Genomic DNA, 21,911 nt, shown 5'->3' with positions numbered 1-21,911 from the left:
AAATTTTACGGAAAAATGCTGGTACGGAAAAATATCGTCCTTGAAACACTTAACTTGATCCTTGTTTTCTTGCCTGCATTTGTCCCCTGTCCCTAAATAAACTACCCCTAGCCATATGGTTCAATAAAACTTAATGCTGGGCTAGTTGGTGACACATACTGGAATAAAAAAAGTAGCACAAAAAAGACTAAAGGAGGAAGACAGCGCAAACACGAACGCTACTAACAACTGGTAAGTTTAAAAGAGTGGGTTGTTGGGCGAGTGGGACAGACATATCTTCACAGTATACTGCACACACAAGAAGTGCAGACTCACCACTGAACTCATATTAAAGGAAACACATCTTATATGTCTTCGATTCCTCATATCTAGGACCATGGGCAGTTCAGATATCTGCCTTCTTTTTGATACAGGTTGATAAAGGTCACTTGCACAATCATCCCCACGCTTACTGATGAAAAACACCTGCGACATAAACACAAACACGCAGCCCCTCCTCAGAAGCCCAAGTTAGAGGGAAAAAAAATGGAACGGTAAGCATCAAGCGCCACTCATCACTGTGGAAGAATCAGTTAAAAAATACGTTATCAGAAAAGGATGTCAATGCAATGCTGAGGCTAAGAAGCCGATTTCACGGTCTGCCATGGTAACAGAGGGCTCGCTGATACACGGATTCCGACATTTCCTAATATGATATGCCTCCCTTACCTCGTGTACGCGCTGATTGTGAGGTCTGAAAAGTATGAGGGTACTAGAAAAAAACCGGTGCACAATTTTTCTTCTTTTGCTCTTCTTTTTTGCTGCATTCTCGGCAATGCTCAGGAAGATTCCCGTAATGATCTTTCAGGGAATTACGGTGTTCACTCAGCCTAACGTTGAGGCATCGCCCCGTTTGCCCTACATAGACAGCTCTGCAAGACAACGGTAGTTTGTACACTACACCCAAGCTGCAGGGTACAAATCCTTACCATTCCTTTTTTTTCCCTCTGATTTGGGCTTCTGAGGAGTCAATGGAGTGCATATTCAGGGGTGGAAGCAGGCTCCAGTTTTTTGGAGCAGGCACGGGAGCAGCAAAAGTCTTACTTTGGAGCAGCTTTGGAGCAGCAAAATTCTTATTTTGGAGCAGGTTTGGAGCAATTTTTAGGCTATTTCGGAGCACTTTTGGAGCAGACTGGCGACATTTAAATGCAACTGAGAGCAATTTTCTTTGCAACTAGTCCAAAAACTGCATAGACATTTATCACGGATCCCACAGGCCAGAATTAATTAAAAGGACAGCAATTCGTCTGAAGATATTTGCTAGGGTTCATAAAAAAAAGACATGTGGCAGCTATTACGAACAGTAGTTGCAGTACATTAGCTATTATTAACTTCAGTTCAGAAAAAAACAACATAATGGGGATAGTTTTATTTGTATTAAACAAACCCAGAGCACTTCACTCCAAAAACACCACATATGTGACTATGACGCTAGTGGTAAAGCATTAGCCGAGACAATTACGGTAAACTGTTTCAGACTGGTTTACTACTAGATGTATCAGAGAAAACAAGTGAAAAATGGATCACAGATGGCAATTGGCTTGCAGTAGATATAATGACTAGACGCAAAGTGGACTAGAACTAGCTACTGCCATATAGAATACAAAGATATTGCCGTTAAACCTTAAAAACAAAACCAGCAACAAGTGTCAGCTAGCTCACCACAGAAACAAGTGTAGAAATAGGTTTGATACCAAAATTTGTGCCACTCAATCCACTTAATTGTATCATGCCAGTGAGAGCTATAAGGAAAAAAGACCTGCGCTGTTCGCCTGATTCTGTCACAGAACAATGCGCCGAGAATTCGAGCCACAGGACTTGCTTAGTAAACTTTAAAGCCTTTCAGTTCTGCATAACTTTTTAATAGCCACAACCAAACCGTCAAAACAGTGCAGCAGAATCTCGAATATACTATGTCAGAACCAAAAACAAAATGAATCAATACACGCCAACCGATGGATTTTAAAATTAGGAAAATTGCGCAGCTAAACCAACGAGGGGGCTAACTTACCCTATTTACTGGCATAACCTACGCCCTCGCTTAATTGCGCACCCACAATTTATTGCCCAAACATATATGAAAAAAAAATGCACCAGCGTACACACGGGTGCACGCAAGGCAGGCTGTGGAAGAACGGCGCGAACGCGTTGCCGTGTATGGCTGTGAACGGTGCGAGCAGCGAGGCGACGCCGGCCGCACCACTGTGAAGACGTAACCACGTAACTGGCCAGGCCAAGTCAAAGCAATTTCATAAATGCTGCGTGCGAGGTGCGAGCACGACGGGTAGAAAGCCGCTGCCCATTCCCTCGCAGCTCCACGTGTAAGGAGTTCGTAATTCGTTTGTTAAATTAGCTCCGGTAAACGAAATTATGTTCGCGTGCCGTTTACCCGGCCCACTCGCGCCGGCGGTTGCTTTCCAGGACAAGGTGTCCAAAATTCTAAACAACCGAACCACTGGCGGTTCGGTTTGCCGCTAGCGGTTCGGTTTGCAGCTAGTCAGCCGGGCCTATCGCGAAGACGCCGTTTTAGCGCCGTTTATCTTCACTGGCTCTGCGGTTGTATCGCTGCGCGTTTATTGCTTAGAGCTGAGCACGCGGCGTCATACCATCGCGTGGTGACGGGGGTTGCGTCGACCTGTATATGGAATTTTTTTTTTTTGACCAGCGAGAGGTGCGAATGGGAGTCGACGTATGCGCAACAATGTAGGACATATATGCGCATTGTAACGGACACGTGTCGTGTTCGTATCAGTGCCGCGCATCAGTGATTGCATCGCGCCGATGCGCAACAGTAATGCGCAGTAGGTACAGCGCTCTTGCTCGTGCCTATAAAAGCTGTGCCTTCAATAAACAGTGGTTCATTCTTGCACTGACCATGCTGCTGTAAGCGTCGTCCCTCCGGCTGATTACAGCGTCCCGCTCGGCTCGCCCAGAACGCCGGCACGCGTCCCGCTCGGCTCGCCCAGAACGCCGGCGCGCGTCCCGCTCGGCTTGCCCAGAACGCCGGCACGCGTCCCGCTCGGCTCGCCCAGAACGCCGGCACGCGTCCCGCTCGGCTCGCCCAGAACGCCGGCGCGCGTCCCACTCGGCTGGCCCAGAACGCCGGCACGCGTCCCGCTCGGCTGGCCCAGAACGCCGGCAAGCGTCGTCCCTCCGGCTGGTTACATGGTGTCAGAAGTGTGTAACCAGCCGGAGGGACGACGCTTGCCGGCGTTCTAGTGCCTTATCATCGATTCTTGCAGCGTGCCAAAGTTGCACTGTGCCGCTTGCTTTTTCAAGTCACGAACAAATTTTTCAAAAGGTTCTCCCTCCGCTTGCTTCCTTGAACGGAATACGTATCTTTCATGTACTTCATTGCTAACTTCGGCACAATAAGCATCAAACTTGCTCACCAAGGTGCTGTAGTTCGTCTTGTCTTCATTGTCGCCAAACTGGAAGTTGTTGAAGACGTCCAAAGCGTCGTCGCCAGCGATGCTCAACAGGAGTGCCGCCTTGGATGCATCCGATCTGGGCTGGTCCTTAGTCTCCGTCGCCTGCAGAAATAACTCGAATTTCTGCTTAAAACGCTTCCAGTTTTCTGTTACGTTACCAGTCAGCCGCAATGGCTCTGGCACGCTGCAAGAATCGATAAGGGACCAGATTGTATTTGGCACGTGTAATCCTCGACTACGTGAGAAGATGCTGCGGGACAACCAGCTGACGTTGAAAAAAGCAGAGGAAATGTGCAGAGCAGCAGAGACGCTAGCACAGCGGAATGAAGTTTGGCACAGAGGGGACGACAGTGTCGACGCGATTTCGAGGCGCGCGGCTCCCTCGAAAGAGGGGAAAGAAGCAAAAAAACAGTTTCGTTGTCGTAAGTGCAACCGCTGGCACAAACCTAAGCAATGCCCAGCTTTTGGAAAGAAGTGTCGTTTGTGTCACAAGCTGAACCATTTCGCAAGTTGCTGCGCGTCAGCCGGGGTCAGTGAAGTGCGAGAACAGCAAGACGCGGACTTTGACATCCTAGAAGTCACCACGGCGAAGCGCGAGAGGGATTGGATGGTCAAGGCTCAAGTTCGTAACTGTGCGATCCGTTTTAAAGTGGACACCGGATCGCAAGCAAGCTTGTTTCCTATGTCGATTTACCAAAAACTGCGGGGAGCAGAACTGAAGCCGACTAATTCGATCCTGCGGGCGTATAACGGAGGCATCATAACGTGTTTTGGAACGTGTACGCTTGAAGTCCGTCTTGGGAACACTTCTGCCACAGTGAAGTTCTTTGTGGTGAAAAATGGGCGTCAAGCCATACTTGGGCTAGAAGCGAGTGAAACTCTGGGGCTAGTCCAGCGTAGGGTATGTGCCGTAGACAAGACCGCAACTGATGACCTTCTGAAAAATTTCGGGCACATATTCCAGGGCCTCGGGTGTTTGCAGCAGGCGTACAGTATGGTCTTGTCACCTGAAGCGATACCAGTAGTGCAACCAGCGCGACGAGTTCCGGTGGCGCTAGAAGAACCCCTTAAAAAAGAACTTGACCGAATGGTACGTGCTGGCATCATTGTGAGGGTGAACGAACCTACCGACTGGGTCAGCCCCCTAGTTTTGGCAAAGAAGAAAGATGGCACGCTAAGGGTGTGTATGGATCCCAGGGCTATAAACAAGTACATAAAGAGGCAGCATTTCCCGCTTCCTAGGCGAGAAGATTTGGAAGCCCGTTTAACAAATGCCCAGTACTTCAGCTGCCTTGATGCAAATTCGGGCTATCATCAGATACCGCTTGATGAGCGGACTTCGAGGATCTGCACTTTTTCTTCGCCGTTCGGGAGATACCGTTTTCTCCGGCTGCCCTTTGGCATTTCTTCCGCACCAGAGGTATTTCAACAGAGTATGAGCCAAGTCTTTGATGGCCTACCCGGCGTACTGGTATATATTGACGATATTTTAGTATGGGGTTCCAGTAGACAAGAACACGATGAGCGGTTGATAGCAGCGCTAAAAGCCGCCGAGAAAGCCGGCTTGACTTTCAACATCCAGAAGTGCAAGTTTAGGGTGAAAGAAGTCAGATTCCTTGGCGATATCATAGGCCGAACGGGCATATCGCCTGACCCCAAGCTGATCAAAAACTTGGTGAATATACCAACACCAACGTCCAAGAGTGACGTTCAGCGAATGCTGGGTGTACTTAATTACTTTGGTAAATTTGTCCCACGACTGTCCGAGCGAACAACGCTTCTACGTGAGCTTATCAAGACGCGCTCAGAATTCCAATGGACAGATAACCATGCGCAGGAGTGGAAAAAACTAACACAAATCCTGACCACCGCCCCCCTTCTTGCAATCTTTGATCCGCAACGAAAATCCAAGATTACCTGTGACGCATCAAAAGACGGCGTTGGTGCAGCATTACTGCAAGACTACAGTGCTGAGTGGAGGCCCGTAGCATACGCATCTCGTGTTTTAACGCAAGCCGAGAAGAATTATGCCCAAATTGAGAAGGAAGCACTTGGGATATGTTTTGGCTGCGAAAGGTTTCACGAGTTCGTGTACGGTAGAAACGTGCTTATCGAAACGGACCACAAACCGCTGGTAGCGATAGCACGGAAAGAAATTGCTGACATGCCACCACGAGTGCAACGATTCTTTTTGCGTTTGCTAAAGTACGACTTTGTCTTGCAGTACATTCCAGGAAAACATCTCGTTCTCGCTGACATGTTGTCACGGTCAACAAAGGATCAGGTCGAAGAAAAAGGTGGCACAACACACGACGTTGAGGTTCACGCCGTCCAGTCCTTGGGCTACATGGTCACCTCCGAAACGCTGCGGTCGCTACAGCTGGAAACTGCACGGGACTGCTACCTCCAGACTGTGATAGCATGCTTGGTGGACGGGCAGCCAGTGACAGGTGAACTCAAGCCATTTTCGCACGAACTCTCTGTCGTTAATGGAGTAGTGCTGAAAGGCACTAAAGTCGTCATACCGAAAAGTATGCGACGAATCATGTTGGAAAGAATTCATGCGGGCCACCTTGGGATGCAAAAATGTAAGGAGAGGGCTCGGAAACTTATTTTTTGGCCTGGTCTGAATGGCGACATCACTGCCCGTGTGGAAAGCTGTGCAACGTGCAGAAAATACGCGTACAGGCAGCCAGAAGAACCCTTGCTAATGCGACCCGTTCCAAAATGTGCTTGGTACAGGGTTGGAGTAGATATCTTTTCCTATGCGGGCAAGTCGTACGTGGTTGCGTATGATGCATTTTCAAATTTTCCCGAGGTCGCCACGCTCGACAACACAACTGCGGAAACCACGATCGCAGCCCTTAGCGCCATGTTCGCCCGGTATGGTATACCAGTGGAAGTATGCACGGATAACGGACCCCAGTTCTCGAGCCATGAATTTGCCACGTTTGCCAGAGCATATGACTTTCATCATATAACATCGAGCCCCCGTTATCCGCAGTCGAACGGCTTGGCGGAAAAAGGAGTGCAGATCGTGAAGAGGATCCTGAAAAAGACCCTCGACGCCCGGGAGGACTTCTGGCTTGGTCTTCTTGCATATCGCTCTACACCGCTGGAAGATGGGCATTCTCCGGGTGAGCTTCTTCAGCGAAGGCGACTTCGTTCTAACCTTCCCGACTTCGGCAGGGTGACTCGTACTACAGTAAGGAAACGCCACCAAGCCAGGGCTGGACAGCCTTTGGCAGCACTACACAGAGGCTCAACGGTGCGACTTCAGGATGCTGCTGGTTGGTCGCGTAAAGCGAAGGTCGTTGCTGAAAGCGCTCCAAGATCCTACTTGGTACAAACCAAACATCAACGTATGCTGCGGCGGAACTGCCGGCATCTGCTTAGGACGGCGGAGCAGTACACCAGTGAAAGCGACGACGACACTTGTTCGGGTTCTCAGCCCCGTACACAGCAACCTACGACACCAGCTGAATCAGGTGCACAATCCTCTAGAGTGGCCTCTGCTACAAACGGTGAGGAATCTTCTCGACCAGCAAGTGGATACAATTCTCCGTCGAGCATCCCATCGTCGCCCACCGTGAGAAGATCAACTCGGACCTCCCGGCCCCCACAGAGGCTACGCTATGACGAACACTTTAATCAAGTGCCCTAACTGTGACTGTTATATTGAAGTGTCTCATTTTGTTCTTTCCCGAGGGAGGATGTAACGGACACGTGTCGTGTTCGTATCAGTGCCGCGCATCAGTGATTGCATCGCGCCGATGCGCAACAGTAATGCGCAGTAGGTACAGCGCTCTTGCTCGTGCCTATAAAAGCTGTGCCTTCAATAAACAGTGGTTCATTCTTGCACTGACCATGCAGCTGTAAGCGTCGTCCCTCCGGCTGATTACAGCGTCCCGCTCGGCTCGCCCAGAACGCCGGCACGCGTCCCGCTCGGCTCGCCCAGAACGCCGGCGCGCGTCCCGCTCGGCTTGCCCAGAACGCCGGCACGCGTCCCGCTCGGCTCGCCCAGAACGCCGGCGCGCGTCCCACTCGGCTGGCCCAGAACGCCGGCAAGCGTCGTCCCTCCGGCTGGTTACACGCATTATGACGTTCATGAAGTTTTTTAAAGGACGTGTTCGCGAAATCTCCGCATCTCTTTTTCGAGCCCTTAATTACTGAAAAAGTGCACAAAATATGCGAGTGAACCTGGTATCTCGTTTTTTGCACAATAAATACAGCTTGCTATTGAGGTAAGTTCACAATACCGGCCGCGATGAAGTTATACTACCAGATAATAGTTACAAGTACTTATTTTTGCTCATACTTGCACAAGCCATTTGTGACAGCCGCGCCGACAAGCACAAGCTAACGAAACTGTCGATGTGAATGCGGTTGCGTCCGTTTCATAGCGAGCGCCCAGTGTTGCCCAGCCGACAATAACACTCCGCTAAATTTGGCTCTGTATACTTGCAATGGGCATAAATTGCCGTTTAGGCGCAGCTTGGCGCAGGAGATTAAATTGGCACAGCATGGCGCAATTGGCGCAGCACTTCCACCCCTGATATTGCAACCGCGCAAAACGACGCAGCAAGGGAACTCAAGGGAACGCAGCAAGAGAACGCTCGCAACAGAAACAAAAACTTCATGTAAAAAAGACTGTCAAGTACCTTAAGCAGAATGATCTCTGATAAAGATCTCTGATAAATGATCTTAATGATCTCTGATAAAGAGGGCAGTTTTGTCAACCACCAAATAACCTGCCTTCACTTGTTACTTCTGAGGAGGGGCTGCTTGTTTATGTTTTTGTGTTTTCAAAGTGACTTGTATAAATTGCGCGTGTCAGCAATAAATCCCAGTTGCGAGTTAGCGCTTGTCTGCGTCGTTTCCTATCCGTCCCTCGTGTTCCTTTTGCGCTATTGTTACATCATGAACGTTATCCAACTTGCCCAACTTTCGGCATTGCTTAATGTTATTTCTAGTTCACTGGGCCCTTTTTCTTTTAATAACCTTAACTTCACTGACCCTGCTGCGATCTGGCACTCATTGCTTTGTGTGCCTGCAAGGCTAGGATGGCATGACATGTTTACGCAAAAGGCGTACTGGCGCTAAAAAACGAAGACAACACACACAACAGGACAGGACTGGCGCCAACTTCCAACTAGTTTATTCTCAGAAAAAAACCACTTAAGAACCACACTGCATGCAAAAAAATACAGACAACCAGAAACAAGGGGTGACTTAACAAAGATGCACGTGCCAAACGGACCAAAGGAATGATTATAACGCTGCAAGAGACCCACTCAGAAACCTAATCTCTTCTTCTGACAATGACACAGATGGCTTGCTTATGCAGATATCGCCCCTCTGTTTGATGTAATAGGCTTCTATTATTTCACGCTCTAATCTGTCTTTTGATCTTGCAATGAATTTGGTGTTCTCAAAACCAGGACGGCATTTGCAGCTTTTGCAGTGAGTGGCCATGTGGCTGCCATAGCCATTTTTTACAGCAATCTTGTGCTGCCTCACTCTTTCATTGTAGCACTGACCTGTCTGGCCGATATATTCCTTGCCGCAGCTTAGAGGAACAACATACACAACATCAGCCGTGCATTCAGTGGCGCGAATTTGGTGTTTCTTTTTGCACTGCTTAACCTTTCTTACTCTGTTGAAAGTGCAAACGCGCGACAGCTTGCAGGGAGCAGAAAGCACCACGTTGATCTTATATCTGCTGGCCACTTTCTTCAGGTTGTGCGAAAGCCGGTGAATATAGGGAATCACCACCGTCGGTTGTTTTTCTTTATCCTTGTTTTTTTGACCCTGTTCTCCCATCAACATCCGCTTGCGCTTCTTAACCAGGTCCTCACTAATGCTAGTTATGAGGTGTTCTGGGTACCCGGCTTGATGAAAGCGTTCAATTTGCGCTTCGAAGCTCTGTGCCATCTCATGCTCACACGATTTATCCAAGGCTGCATTCAAGCATGTCGCAACGATTCCGCGCTTAATTAGCTTGGAATGTGCACTACTAAAAGGCAGTAGCTCTTTGCACGATCTCGGGTTGTAGGACCAACAAACATGGCGGTCCTGCTTAAATTGAAGTTTCAAATCAAGAAACTGCAGGCTATTGTTGTGGGGAACTTCATGCGTGAAACGGAGCCCTTTTGATTCACTGGTGAAAATGGTGACTATGTCTTCAAGGATGGCGCTTGGTTTTGAACCTACATGATCGGTTAGCACAATTAGGTAGTCATCCACGTATCTAAATACCCTAACAACGTTAGAGGTCAATAAAAGCCGGTCACTAACACGTTTGTCAACACACGATAAATAAATGTCACTTAAAATAGGGGCAAGGGACGACCCAACACAAACACCATCACGCTGAATGTAAAACTGATCACTGAAAAAAACTGCAGTAGATGAAAGGTAAAATTCTAAAAGTGTTAAGAAATCATCACAGCTAATACCTGTCTCGTCCTGAAATGACAGTTCGCCTATGCATGCAATCTTCTCTTTGATACAAATCAACATTTCGGTATGCGGTTTGGAATAGTACAGGTCGGTAACATCAATTGAAAAAGCAGACAGTGCTCCAGGCAACCCATTGCTTAGTTCTTGAACAACCTCATTGGAGCTGCGGATAAGAAAGGGGTCGTCTAGCGGAAGGGACTTTAAGTGTCGCTGAAGAAAACGGCCAACGCACAACTGCCAGGATCCTTTCTCTGAAACAATCGTGCGTAGGGGGAGAAGATTGCATGCATAGGCGAACTGTCATTTCAGGACGAGACAGGTATTAGCTGTGATGATTTCTTAACACTTTTAGAATTTTACCTTTCATCTACTGCAGTTTTTTTCAGTGATCAGTTTTACATTCAGCGTGATGGTGTTTGTATTGGGTCGTCCCTTGCCCCTATTTTAAGTGACATTTATTTATCGTGTGTTGACAAACGTGTTAGTGACCGGCTTTTATTGACCTCTAACGTTGTTAGGGTATTTAGATACGTGGATGACTACCTAATTGTGCTAACCGATCATGTAGGTTCAAAACCAAGCGCCATCCTTGAAGACATAGTCACCATTTTCACCAGTGAATCAAAAGGGCTCCGTTTCACGCATGAAGTTCCCCACAACAATAGCCTGCAGTTTCTTGATTTGAAACTTCAATTTAAGCAGGACCGCCATGTTTGTTGGTCCTACAACCCGAGATCGTGCAAAGAGCTACTGCCTTTTAGTAGTGCACATTCCAAGCTAATTAAGCGCGGAATCGTTGCGACATGCTTGAATGCAGCCTTGGATAAATCGTGTGAGCATGAGATGGCACAGAGCTTCGAAGCGCAAATTGAACGCTTTCATCAAGCCGGGTACCCAGAACACCTCATAACTAGCATTAGTGAGGACCTGGTTAAGAAGCGCAAGCGGATGTTGATGGGAGAACAGGGTCAAAAAAACAAGGATAAAGAAAAACAACCGACGGTGGTGATTCCCTATATTCACCGGCTTTCGCACAACCTGAAGAAAGTGGCCAGCAGATATAAGATCAACGTGGTGCTTTCTGCTCCCTGCAAGCTGTCGCGCGTTTGCACTTTCAACAGAGTAAGAAAGGTTAAGCAGTGCAAAAAGAAACACCAAATTCGCGCCACTGAATGCACGGCTGATGTTGTGTATGTTGTTCCTCTAAGCTGCGGCAAGGAATATATCGGCCAGACAGGTCAGTGCTACAATGAAAGAGTGAGGCAGCACAAGATTGCTGTAAAAAATGGCTATGGCAGCCACATGGCCACTCACTGCAAAAGCTGCAAATGCCGTCCTGGTTTTGAGAACACCAAATTCATTGCAAGATCAAAAGACAGATTAGAGCGTGAAATAATAGAAGCCTATTACATCAAACAGAGGGGCGATATCTGCATAAGCAAGCCATCTGTGTCATTGTCAGAAGAAGAGATTAGGTTTCTGAGTGGGTCTCTTGCAGCGTTATAATCATTCCTTTGGTCCGTTTGGCACGTGCATCTTTGTTAAGTCACCCCTTGTTTCTGGTTGTCTGTATTTTTTTGCATGCAGTGTGGTTCTTAAGTGGTTTTTTTCTGTGAATAAACTAGTTGGAAGTTGGCGCCAGTCCTGTCCTGTTGTGTGTGTTGTCTTCGTTTTTTAGCGCCAGTACGCCTTTTGCGTAAACATGTCAAGCTACAACCAACTAGCTCAAATCAAAGTATTGCTAGGATGGCACCTTCGATACGGACTGTGTCCACCCGACGTTCAGGCTGTTTCTGGAGCCATCAGCGGGTCCCCGCAGAAGGTTATGCCGACTCTTGAGGTGTGAGTGGTTGTTTGCCGGCCTGTTTCTTCAAGGATACGCTTCGAGTCGCATGCGGCCAAACTAAGAAGGACAGGATCTTCAGGAGCTGGTGCGCAACTTCACCCGACATCACGGAGTTGCTGTGGAATTCCAACACTACGACGATGAAATAAGGACAGCAATGCAAGAGGGAACGTCATCATCCTAGGTGATAGGGACATCCCAGACGAGCACAGAGATCTACTCAGACTTGGGCTGAAATTCGGCTTTGAGACTGTCCTTACGCCTGCTGAAAAATTGGCAGCAGCCAAGTGGGTATCCGGTCTTGCCCGTGTCGACATTCGGCCCAGGTGTGTTGCCTCGGGGCACTCAAAAAAGAATGGTATTGCGACGCCCTGCGTTAAGGCAGCCATCACAAAATATTGCATTCACTCCTTGCAAAAGAGCGTCTCTGCACAGGCGAACAGGCTCAAGGAATCACGGTTTCCCATCTTGATGACTTGTGGCAAACTGGCGCGATGGACTAAAGGGGGACACAAATCCCAAGATGCTAGACGGGAGCGCCAAAAGGTCGGCGTGGTGTCCTACGTGCATAGAATGGCACATGGGCTGAAGAAGGTAGGGAGTCACTGTGGCGTCCAAGTGGTTTTTTCCGGGCCAAATAAGTTGAGCAGTTTGTGCTCTCTGATTCGGAACAGGCAAGAAGGTGGTGACGACAAGCGAAAGAGGCATGGGTGCACCGTTAGGCACCGCATCCCGTTTGTACCCTGCAGCTTGGGTGTAGTGTACAAACTACCGTTGTCTTGCAGAGCTGTCTATGTAGGGCAAACGGGGCGATGCCTCAACGTTAGGCTGAGTGAACACCGTAATTCCCTGAAAGATCATTACGGGAATCTTTCTGACCATTGCCGAGAATGCAGCAAAAAAGAAGAGCAAAAGAAGAAAAATTGTGCACCGGTTTTTTTCTAGTACCCTCATACTTTTCAGACCTCACAATCAGCGCGTACGAGAGATAAGGGAGGCATATCATATTAAGAAATGTCGGAATCTGTGTATCAGCAAGCCCTCTGTTACCATGGCAGACTGTGAAATCGGCTTCTAAGCCTCAGCATTGCATTGACATCCTTTTCTGATAACATATTTTTTAACTGATTCTTCCACAGCGATGAGTGGCGCTTGATGCTTACCGTTCCATTTTTTTTCCCCTGACTTGGGCTTGTGAGGAGGGACTGCGTGTTTATGTTGTTGTGTTTTTCAAAGTGACTTATATAAATTGCGTGTTTCAGCAAGTTTCAGCAAACGCCAGTTGCAAGTTAGCGCTTGTCTGCGTCGTTTCCTTTCCGTCCCTCGTGTTCCTTTTGCGCTATTGTAGCATCATGTATCGCTAATGCACTGCACAGGCTCGGGCCGGCCCGAAAGCCGGGACATGATTTGTTTTGTCGGGCCTGGGCCGGGCCCGGGCCTGAAGTTGCGGGCCCGAGCCGGGCTCAGGCTTAAAGCTGCTGACTCGAGTCGGACTTGGGTCCGTACAGAAACGGCTGGTGTCCGACTATTCGTTCACTATTACAGAGAACTGCACAGTTGCGGCATTGGAGCAGCGACGCGGATGAGTCATGGGTTATGGTACGCGCGGGGAAAAAGCTACGCTTTATTCATTATTGTTATCATTATTTATTATTGACTTATTTATTTCCTTATTTCCACACCACGGTGGCTTAGTGGTCAAGGTGCTTGATTACTGAGCCGAGGAAGCAGGGTTTCCTCCCAGCCTCGGCGGCCGCATCTGTTTCGGCGGCACGCATGACAGCCATGTACTTTGTGGTATCGCTGCTTATTGAAGAAACCCAGGTGGTCGAAATGACCCGGAGCCCTCTGCTTCGATGTCTCTCACAGCCTGACTCCCCTTGGGCCCTGAAGCCCCCAAAATATAGCTTTATTTTATAGCTATATTTTTCTCCTGTGAGAAAATTCACAAACTCAAGCGCGTTTGGTTTTCTTTTTGATCAGCTGAGCGGAACGTCTCGTAAATGAAATAGCCATAAAAGCTCGCGAGAGTTTGTAAATACCGTCTCATAACCGCATCTATCCCTCCTCGCTTCATCAGCCTGGTTGACATCACAAGTGTAAGTTATCACGTGGTTCGCGCGTTATCTTTTGCTCCACGAGCAAGAGTATAATTCAACCGGTCTTAATTGTCCATTCATCGTTCGTCCTCCCAAAACATACCTATACACTATTAGAAATGCATTCGGGAAGGACACATCAGTTTAGGACGCTTATAGTCTTCAAAACACACACCGTGAAATACTCAAGCCGTTTAGATTTTCGTTTCTGCTGAAAGGCGACCAGTTCGGCTACGAGTTCTACCTGTGAGATCGCGTTCACTAAAAAAATATCATCCCACTGCTTGCTAAGCAGCTTTAATGTTTATACTTTGGGGGCGGCAAAATATAACTGATTGAAATCATGGGGGAATGCAAAGTAGTGTATTACGCGCGTATGCAGCCCTTTTTATTTGGCTCTCGGAACTTCCGAGTTTATCTTTGCGCGCCTACACGAGATCACTGTCCAAAAGACGGGCCTGGCGAGCACTACTCTTAATCACTTCCTTCTGGGTTAAAAAGAACCAACTTTCTGCAAGCCAAACTGTGGTTTCAGAACCTTTGCCGGCCAGTTCCTTATCGGCCTACTTGCTCAGAGTGCGCAGTATATCTCAAGCGTTGCTGTGAGATGGGCTGGGCTTCACTCCGGGATTCACGGGCCGGGCCGGGCTCGCTAGAGGGATTATTTAGCAGGCCTGGGCCGGGCCCGGGCTTGAAGTCACGGGCCCAGGCCTCAGTGCAGTGCTCTAGTGTAATTATGAACATGCTTCTTTCGCGTAATTGTCATTTGTGCACACTTGGATGTGTTTAAAGACATTTGCCAGGACAGGCACCACCTCGAAACCCCCGACAGGTTTAGTATATACTATGATCCTGAGCACTGGGGAATTGAAATTCAAGTCATTTAAATAAACAGGGAACAGAGATGGACCAAGCACGGAGAACTAGGGGACTCCCGAGAGAACTGAAGCTGGTGGAGAACCGGAACCAGAGATCTGGACGTAAAAGGTAGGAGTCAAGTTACTGAACAAGACGCTGATTCTGCAGTGGAGGTCGGAGCCATCAGCTTATGGTGCGAAACACGATCAAAGGCTTTCGCGAAATCTAGAAATATTGCATCTATTTGCCAACCCTCATCAAGGCATGCCAAGAAGTCATTGGTTGTGTGAATCAGTTGTGTTACAGTGGACAGGCCACACCAAATCCCATGCTGACTACTAGAAAAGTTGCTACTTCCTGAAAAAGAACTCAAGTGCTTGAAAATGAAATGCTCCATAATCTTACCCGAAGAACATACTAGTGAAACTGGCCTGTAGTTATTTACCCAAAGTTTGTCGCTGGATTTGTGAATGGGGATGATTTTTGCAACCTCCCAATCAGCTGGAACTTCCGAATTTAAAAGGCTTACATTGTAAACGGCCACAAGGTATTGAGCACGCCATTCTGCGTAGCGGGAGAGAAACGCATTTGGAATGGCACCTGGACTTTCTTGCGTTTAAATTAAGCAGGGCGGCAACAACTCCTTCGGCAGAAATGAGAAAGTCTGGCAAGATAAGGCATGGAGACTGAAATTCAGGGGTGTACCTACTATCCGTTGCAAACACTGAAGAAAAGTAATCATTGAAAGCTGATGCAATGCAATAAGGATCATTAATTTCCCTGTGATTCGAACCAATTTCACTAAACTGGATCCTTCTTCTGTGTTAAGTGTGTCCAAAATTTTGCGGGGCCTGTAGTGAGAAACTCGTGCATTTTACCATTAAAAAGGTTATACTTAGATTGTTTTATTTTCACGCCCAGCTCAGTGTGAAGGGGCTGTTCTAAATCGTGTGGATCCTGGGCGCTTGATGAGACGTTTAGGCTGGATCACTTCACGCGTAATCCACGGACTCGTGCGATTCATTTTTCTATATTTCTTCGGCATGTATCTTGCGATACGTTCATGTATAGTAGTGTTGAAGTGCACTCATAGGTCATTGATATTCATGAGACCAGCCGCATGCCTTCCGACGGATTGATCGCAGCCTTGCTCCAATAAATCTAAAATACTTTCGTCCAGGGTATTGTTAAAGTCAAGGAACGGCTTCCTTCACTCAAGGGCAGGCGGCCACACCATGTTGAAGAGCACTGCTTGGTGGTCGGAGATGCCTGCGATGATACTCTGAGGAGTCTCTCAATGGCATCGCTAATAAGCACCAGCTTGCACCTGATGCCATCCCTGTCGTCCCCTGCGCAACCTGCTTTTGCACTGAATGCAAAGGCAATGCCAGGCACAAGACCGGAATGGGAACCATACCTTCTAGTGACGACGCATCTTGACAAAAGCAAGCTAGCGCTCCACTATAAATTGTGCGGAAATTGCGTTCCACTTTTTGAGCAGTGCCCAGTCCTCAAATGCAGCAATGAGGGAAATCTGTGAAGCCCTTGTCACTGCGCGCTCAGGGGCTTCATGTACAATCACTGTCTCGCCACGAGTTGGCACATGTTAATTCATGATGCTTTTGCTGTTGGCTTCCCCTTCTTCCCTCGTTTCGTGTATTTACACGCACTAAATACAATCAGTTGCTAGTCAGCGCTCGTCATCATCATCATCATCATCATCATTTATCATCATCATCATCATTTATTTTCCCTTAAGGACCCCTAGGTGGGGCATTACATAAGGGGGGAGCAAAAATACGAAATCACAAACAATAGGAACATTTGAAATATGACAGTAAAGAAGGAAAAACAATTGTTAAAAGAGCATTGAAAAATGAAAAAGGGAACAATCACAGGTACACTGTGGCCGTCACGCTATATATACAGGAAGAAAACGGGAACACTGATTAGCAGACAAGGGTTCAAAAATGTAACATGTGCAGAGGTGGTACTGAAAATTGTCGGGCATTACACTGTAAGTGCGCTAACGAAATGGATGAGATAAAAGCAGGGTTTTGAATTTATTTGCATCGCGCTCAGTTACAACTGCCTCAGGCAGCTCATTCCACAGTTCAATGGCGGATATGGCAGGAAGGATTTTTGAAAGGCATTGGTGGAACCATGTAAACGCTGTAGGCTCAGGCTGTTAAAAAGACGACGAGATGTTCTATTGGGAGGGAGTAGAAGTGTGCAGTGCAATTGAGGAAAACTGTAGTATAACTTGTGGAAAAGGCAGAGTTGGGAAATTTTACGGCGAAAAGACAGTGGCGGTATGTCAAGCGATGATTTTATGCCAGAAACACTGGCCCTGCGATCATAACATGAAGTAATAAATCGGGCTGCACGACTTTGTACTGACTCTAATGCTTCAATTAGGTATGACTGGTGCGGGCCTCTTTCCAAATTTTCTGCCAACAACAGCGGCCCTTACCGCATCTTGGAGCGTACGTCACCTGCAAACTACACTACTGAAGTGGTGACACTGACGTTGTCCACACGAGTTGCCTCAAACCACATCACGGCCCCCTCCTCGCCAGGATGGCTCCCTCTTTCCGCCGGGGCAGTGAAGGGAAGCCCCCATGACCCTGTGTGGCCCCTGTCCCCATCTCTGCTCAGGAGCAGGCCAGACACAAAGAAAGCAGCAGTGCCATGCCCCTTGGGAAGCCCTTCTGCTTCCTGCCATGAGTGCCCCCCCCCCCCCCCCCCCCTCATTTCATCCTTCTGGTCCCTGGCCCTCTTCTGGGCCCCAGCACATGTGGCGGTGTGGGTGGCGGACACGACACCTCACCACTTGGCCACTGCTCCCGTGGCACCCATTGGAATATCTGCTGCCCACCTTTCTTCTGCTGCCTGTTTCGTGCACATCGCGCTAAATGAGTACACGCTATTCACCATGGCATGAAATACATCTCCTGACCTTACTTCATCACCTCTCTTGCACAGCGCCCAAAGATGAGAACAACACACAGCCGGCTCTTGGCATGCCCACCAACTTCCCCAACGAGGCCCCTCCCATACTTCTCCCATTAACCCTGTCCTCTGCCCATCCAACTTTCTGCTGCTATGCTTGTCTTCCCTCGCAATCCATTCCGTTACTCTTACGGGCCTGTGGAGATGAATATATTTGTGGAGACCAGACGACGACTGGTGTCTGCGATTCGTCTCCACAAATTTGGTGACTCCGGACTCCGTGTCTTTGTTCTCTGCTCCTGCCCTGCACTTGCATCAGCCGCTTCGCTAGGCCTATCACTGCCCGGAGCTCGTGACCCCGCCTACCTTCCATCGCGTAAGCCCTGGCCATGGATCCCTCCACTCCTGTACCGTCTCCGTCGCCTCTCACGCTGCCACCTCATGAGTCCGTGGTCTCTGCCCTGGAGCTCCCCGAATTCTGGTCACTGGACTCTGAACATTGGTTCCTCACCATCGAGGTCTTGCTCTGCCAGCACCGCATCACATCCGGGTCACCAAATTTGTGGAGATGAATCGCAGACACACGTCAACGTCTGGTCTCTACAAATATATTTGGCAGGATGCCAGGCAGGAACGGGACAGCATGCTGCTGGCATCCAGTTAAGCAAGCCATGCAATCCAGTCTGTGCGTGCATGGACTGTCGTCGTCTTCTGTGGCTGGACCACGATGGCGCGCTACAGGCCATTGGCTGATTTTAAATCCTGATTTTACTCTAAGTTGTTATATCCAGAAGTGCATTCAGGGACCGTTTGAAATAATTAAAATGATGTCGGCGCCCCTGCTGGCCAGATATCAGCATTGCTCGGCAAATCAGGTCAGACCAGCACTTCCCACTAATCGTTTGTGCAATTTCAGTTGATTTCAGGACACTGTGGCCGGAGCTACACTGGATCGTCATTTGCAATCATTAAAACTTGTGAACTCACTCTTCACAATTGCCAAAATTGCCCTCACCAATCCTCGCTAGTCTGCTTGTCGCAAAAGGGGGCTGGTGTCAATGAAAACAGGAAACATTTATTGTCATGCCACCCTGGGGTAGAGGAGGACAAACGAGACTTTTTCTGTTGTGCCTCCTCGACCAACGAAAAACAAGTGCACACAAATCAAACAACCTCAACGCAGAAAAGGACTTGATCCACGGCTCCCTTCTCAGTGATGCCCCTCAGTGAAGCCACGAGCAGCCCATGAAGCTCTCCCATAGCATCACAGAGAAAATGCGTGACTAGAAAATATGCCAGGACAGCAGCATGTGCAATGTTTGATTCCTACTACACCTCGCTCTGCACAGAGGTCAAAAGAAAGGCCTAAGGCATTTAAAAATGCAGTGTGCTAGCGATGCGTACCTCGCTGTGGCTGGTGGCCGGCCGGCTGGCTGCCCAGGGCGGCCCGCAGGGAGTCCACCTCCAGACGCAGGGCCACCTGCTCCTGCTGCAGGTCACTCAGCCGCTGCCACAGCTGCTGCCGGCCACCCTGCATGGGGGGACATGCTCTGTGCCACCACACACCCTCCTCCTGGGGGCACTCAACAGCCACAAACGAATTCCCAGACACACACAATTCATTCGTGCTTTCATTGGTTTTCGACAATACAAACATCTTTTGCAACCACTGAGACTGTGCTCCAATGCATTTACAGAACAATGAAACACGTTGCTGAGCATGCACTTCCGCATACTACAAAAATAAATACAACAGAGACAGACAGCGAAAAACACTCACAGGCACTACTTTCAACTTTTATTCAAGGTGAAAAGTATAGTATACACACATGTACATAACAGGGTTTTGGTTTCAAGAAGCTTAACGTACCAAAGGAGCTGTCCTTTCCATTGCAACTCACTTGGCAGCAGCAGCAGCATAAACAGCGCTCATCGTACTCAGCACATTGCTAATAAGCGAGTACTTACTCCCTTATTACTTCTTGACCAACTCTGTTCCCACTTAGAGTTATTCACCAATTCACTCTCGCTCTACCAAAAGCTTGCCGTCCCAGTTAGCTCAATTCGTACAGCGACTACTCCGGTGAATCGCTGGTCAAGGGTTCGAACCCCAGACCAGAACGAATATTACTCTAGGTGGCGCGGAAACGACAGTGAAAGTCAGGGATCGTTTTTTTCCGTACCCTTTTATCACTATAGTTGACAGCAGTACAATCTGTCAGAGCACGACCCTAACGCGGCGGAGGTGATTCAGCTTTCACCCCATTTGAAGTCAGCCATTTGAAGTAGCTGTTTTTTTTTATGTATGAAATCGTAGAGGGAAGAGCTACGTTGTTTTATGCTCAAAATTAGGGGTTTCATCGGATGTTTGTTTTTTCCTTATCTTAGACCAAGGCTATGGTGTCACTGAGTTAGAAATGACAGGTATCGATTTCCGATGCTACCAAGAGATAAGGGCACTCACAGGAGTGCAGCACGAGTAGAACTACGCTTAGAGTCGCGTAGACGGAGCGGTGATCTCTTGTTTGACACCTTACCAAAGGGGACACCACTGACGTACACTGGGATGACCTAAAAGATAAGTATTTCAGGAGCCTGAAGGGTGTGCTCGTGTCCCGACCCTTTTTTTGTGAAAAAACAGAGCTTGCAAACAAAGGCTCTTTGTCTGCAAGCGCTGTTTTTCACAAGATGTACCTCAACCAACTTGCCCAGCAACACACCTTGCTCTCCACCCTTGCTTCGGACCCCTGACTATGGTAGAGAGTTTTTAGCCCAGTGCGACGCCAGTGATGCAGAACTGGGTGCTGTTTCAGGCCAAGCAGGCGACGACCACAGAGAACACCCGGTTCTGTACGTCAACCACAAATTGACCTGTAGAGAACACGCGTAAAGCGCTTCAAAAAAATAAATAAATATAGTGCGCGTGTCTGGTTTGGGCGGCACAGAAGTTTTCGGGTTACCAGGGTTGCCTGCATGGCGCGAAGTTCGTTTTTGAGACAGACCATCATCTCAAACATGCTTATGACATTTTTCTCCCCCCCCAAAATTGTCGCTTGCTTACACGGAGTCTACCTTTACAACACTACCATTTCACGGTGTATTACAAAAAGAGAAAATTGCACGGAAATGCTGAGGGATTGAGGATATTGTTGTAAACGGGAGAACTTAGTCGGATCATCTTCCGTGTTTCTTTTTTTTTTTTACTTTGGTTCGAGCAGTCAGTCTTTGGTGAATTCAAAGGGGATATTTCTCCCTTTGTACGCCCAAAATGGCGCCATAATCAAATCACATTCTAGTAAACTGTTATGTGGCCGTTGTGGGAAGCCTGGAGGATCTTTGCATATTCCGAGAGCTTTCGTGTGGGTCAGTGTCCTGCCGCGGGGAGCAATTCACTGAAGCCTTCCTTTTTTTAATGTTCGACCTTGGATGAAGTTTCCTGAGACCAACCTTTCAAGCTCGTTCCAGCCTCATCTCTTCCTGCCCAGCGGTCGTGAACGCTAGCGATTCGAGATTTTTCGGGCCGCGGAGGAGCTCTGGAGTTCGGCCAGCACGGGCCGGGCCGGAATTACAAGAGGACTTGAGTCCTGCAACAAAGGTGCGGCTAGACTAGGGAAAGCAGAAACATCAGCAACGGCGGCGGCGTCAGTTGGCCGAGTCTGCCCTCGGGTCGCCGGACGGAGTGCTGCGGTGAATGGTAAAGCTTTTGTTCTTACTTGAAAGGCCGCTGCGACATTGACAGAGGTCCCGCATTTCGGACCTCTTACGGGGAAGTGCAAGGCCCTTCATTACCCTGCTGAGAAACCGAGTGCAATTCCTTTCCCACGGAGGCACCTATCTTAACAAAGTGTTGAAGTCGACACGACAGCCTTCGACTGGGAAACGGTGTGTCATTCCTTTCCCATGGAGACACCGTCCTCAGTAACACAGTGCTAAAGTCGACACGACAGGTTTCCATGACGTGTCTTACCGGCTGGGAAACGGCATGGCATTCCTTCCCTCGGAGGCGCGGAAACTGCCAATTCGACACGACAGTGTTAGCGGACTGCCGGCTTTTCCCCCTTCCATCGGCCGATCCGCAAGAGAGCGAGATAGACCAGCCCCACCCCCTGACGTGGGTGGGACCGCCAATGCCCACAACTGTCCACTTGATTGGAGAACGTTTTCCGAACTTTATTTATAAGTCAGAAATCTGGGGAATGTGAAGGGTATTTAACGAGATTCATG

At 48.5% G+C, this 21,911-nt stretch overlaps 1 protein-coding gene across 1 annotated transcript in view; it reads right to left on the bottom strand.

Moving 5' to 3' along the window:
• LOC149326605 (uncharacterized) overlaps positions 1-19,224 on the bottom strand; it is an 83,733-nt gene extending 64,509 nt beyond the window's left edge. Inside the window, exon 1 of the mRNA XM_089564631.1 lies at positions 19,092-19,224. Within this exon, the coding sequence (XP_089420757.1) occupies positions 19,092-19,224 (133 nt within the window). The remainder of the gene's footprint in view (positions 1-19,091) is intronic.
• Positions 19,225-21,911: the final 2,687 nt, after the last annotated feature.

The sequence above is a fragment of the Amblyomma mixtum genome, chromosome 10 (assembly GCF_055824585.1).
Source record: "Amblyomma mixtum isolate Tamu chromosome 10, ASM5582458v1, whole genome shotgun sequence".
NCBI lineage: Eukaryota > Metazoa > Arthropoda > Arachnida > Ixodida > Ixodidae > Amblyomma > Amblyomma mixtum.
This window is presented reverse-complemented; position numbering and strand designations above follow the sequence as displayed.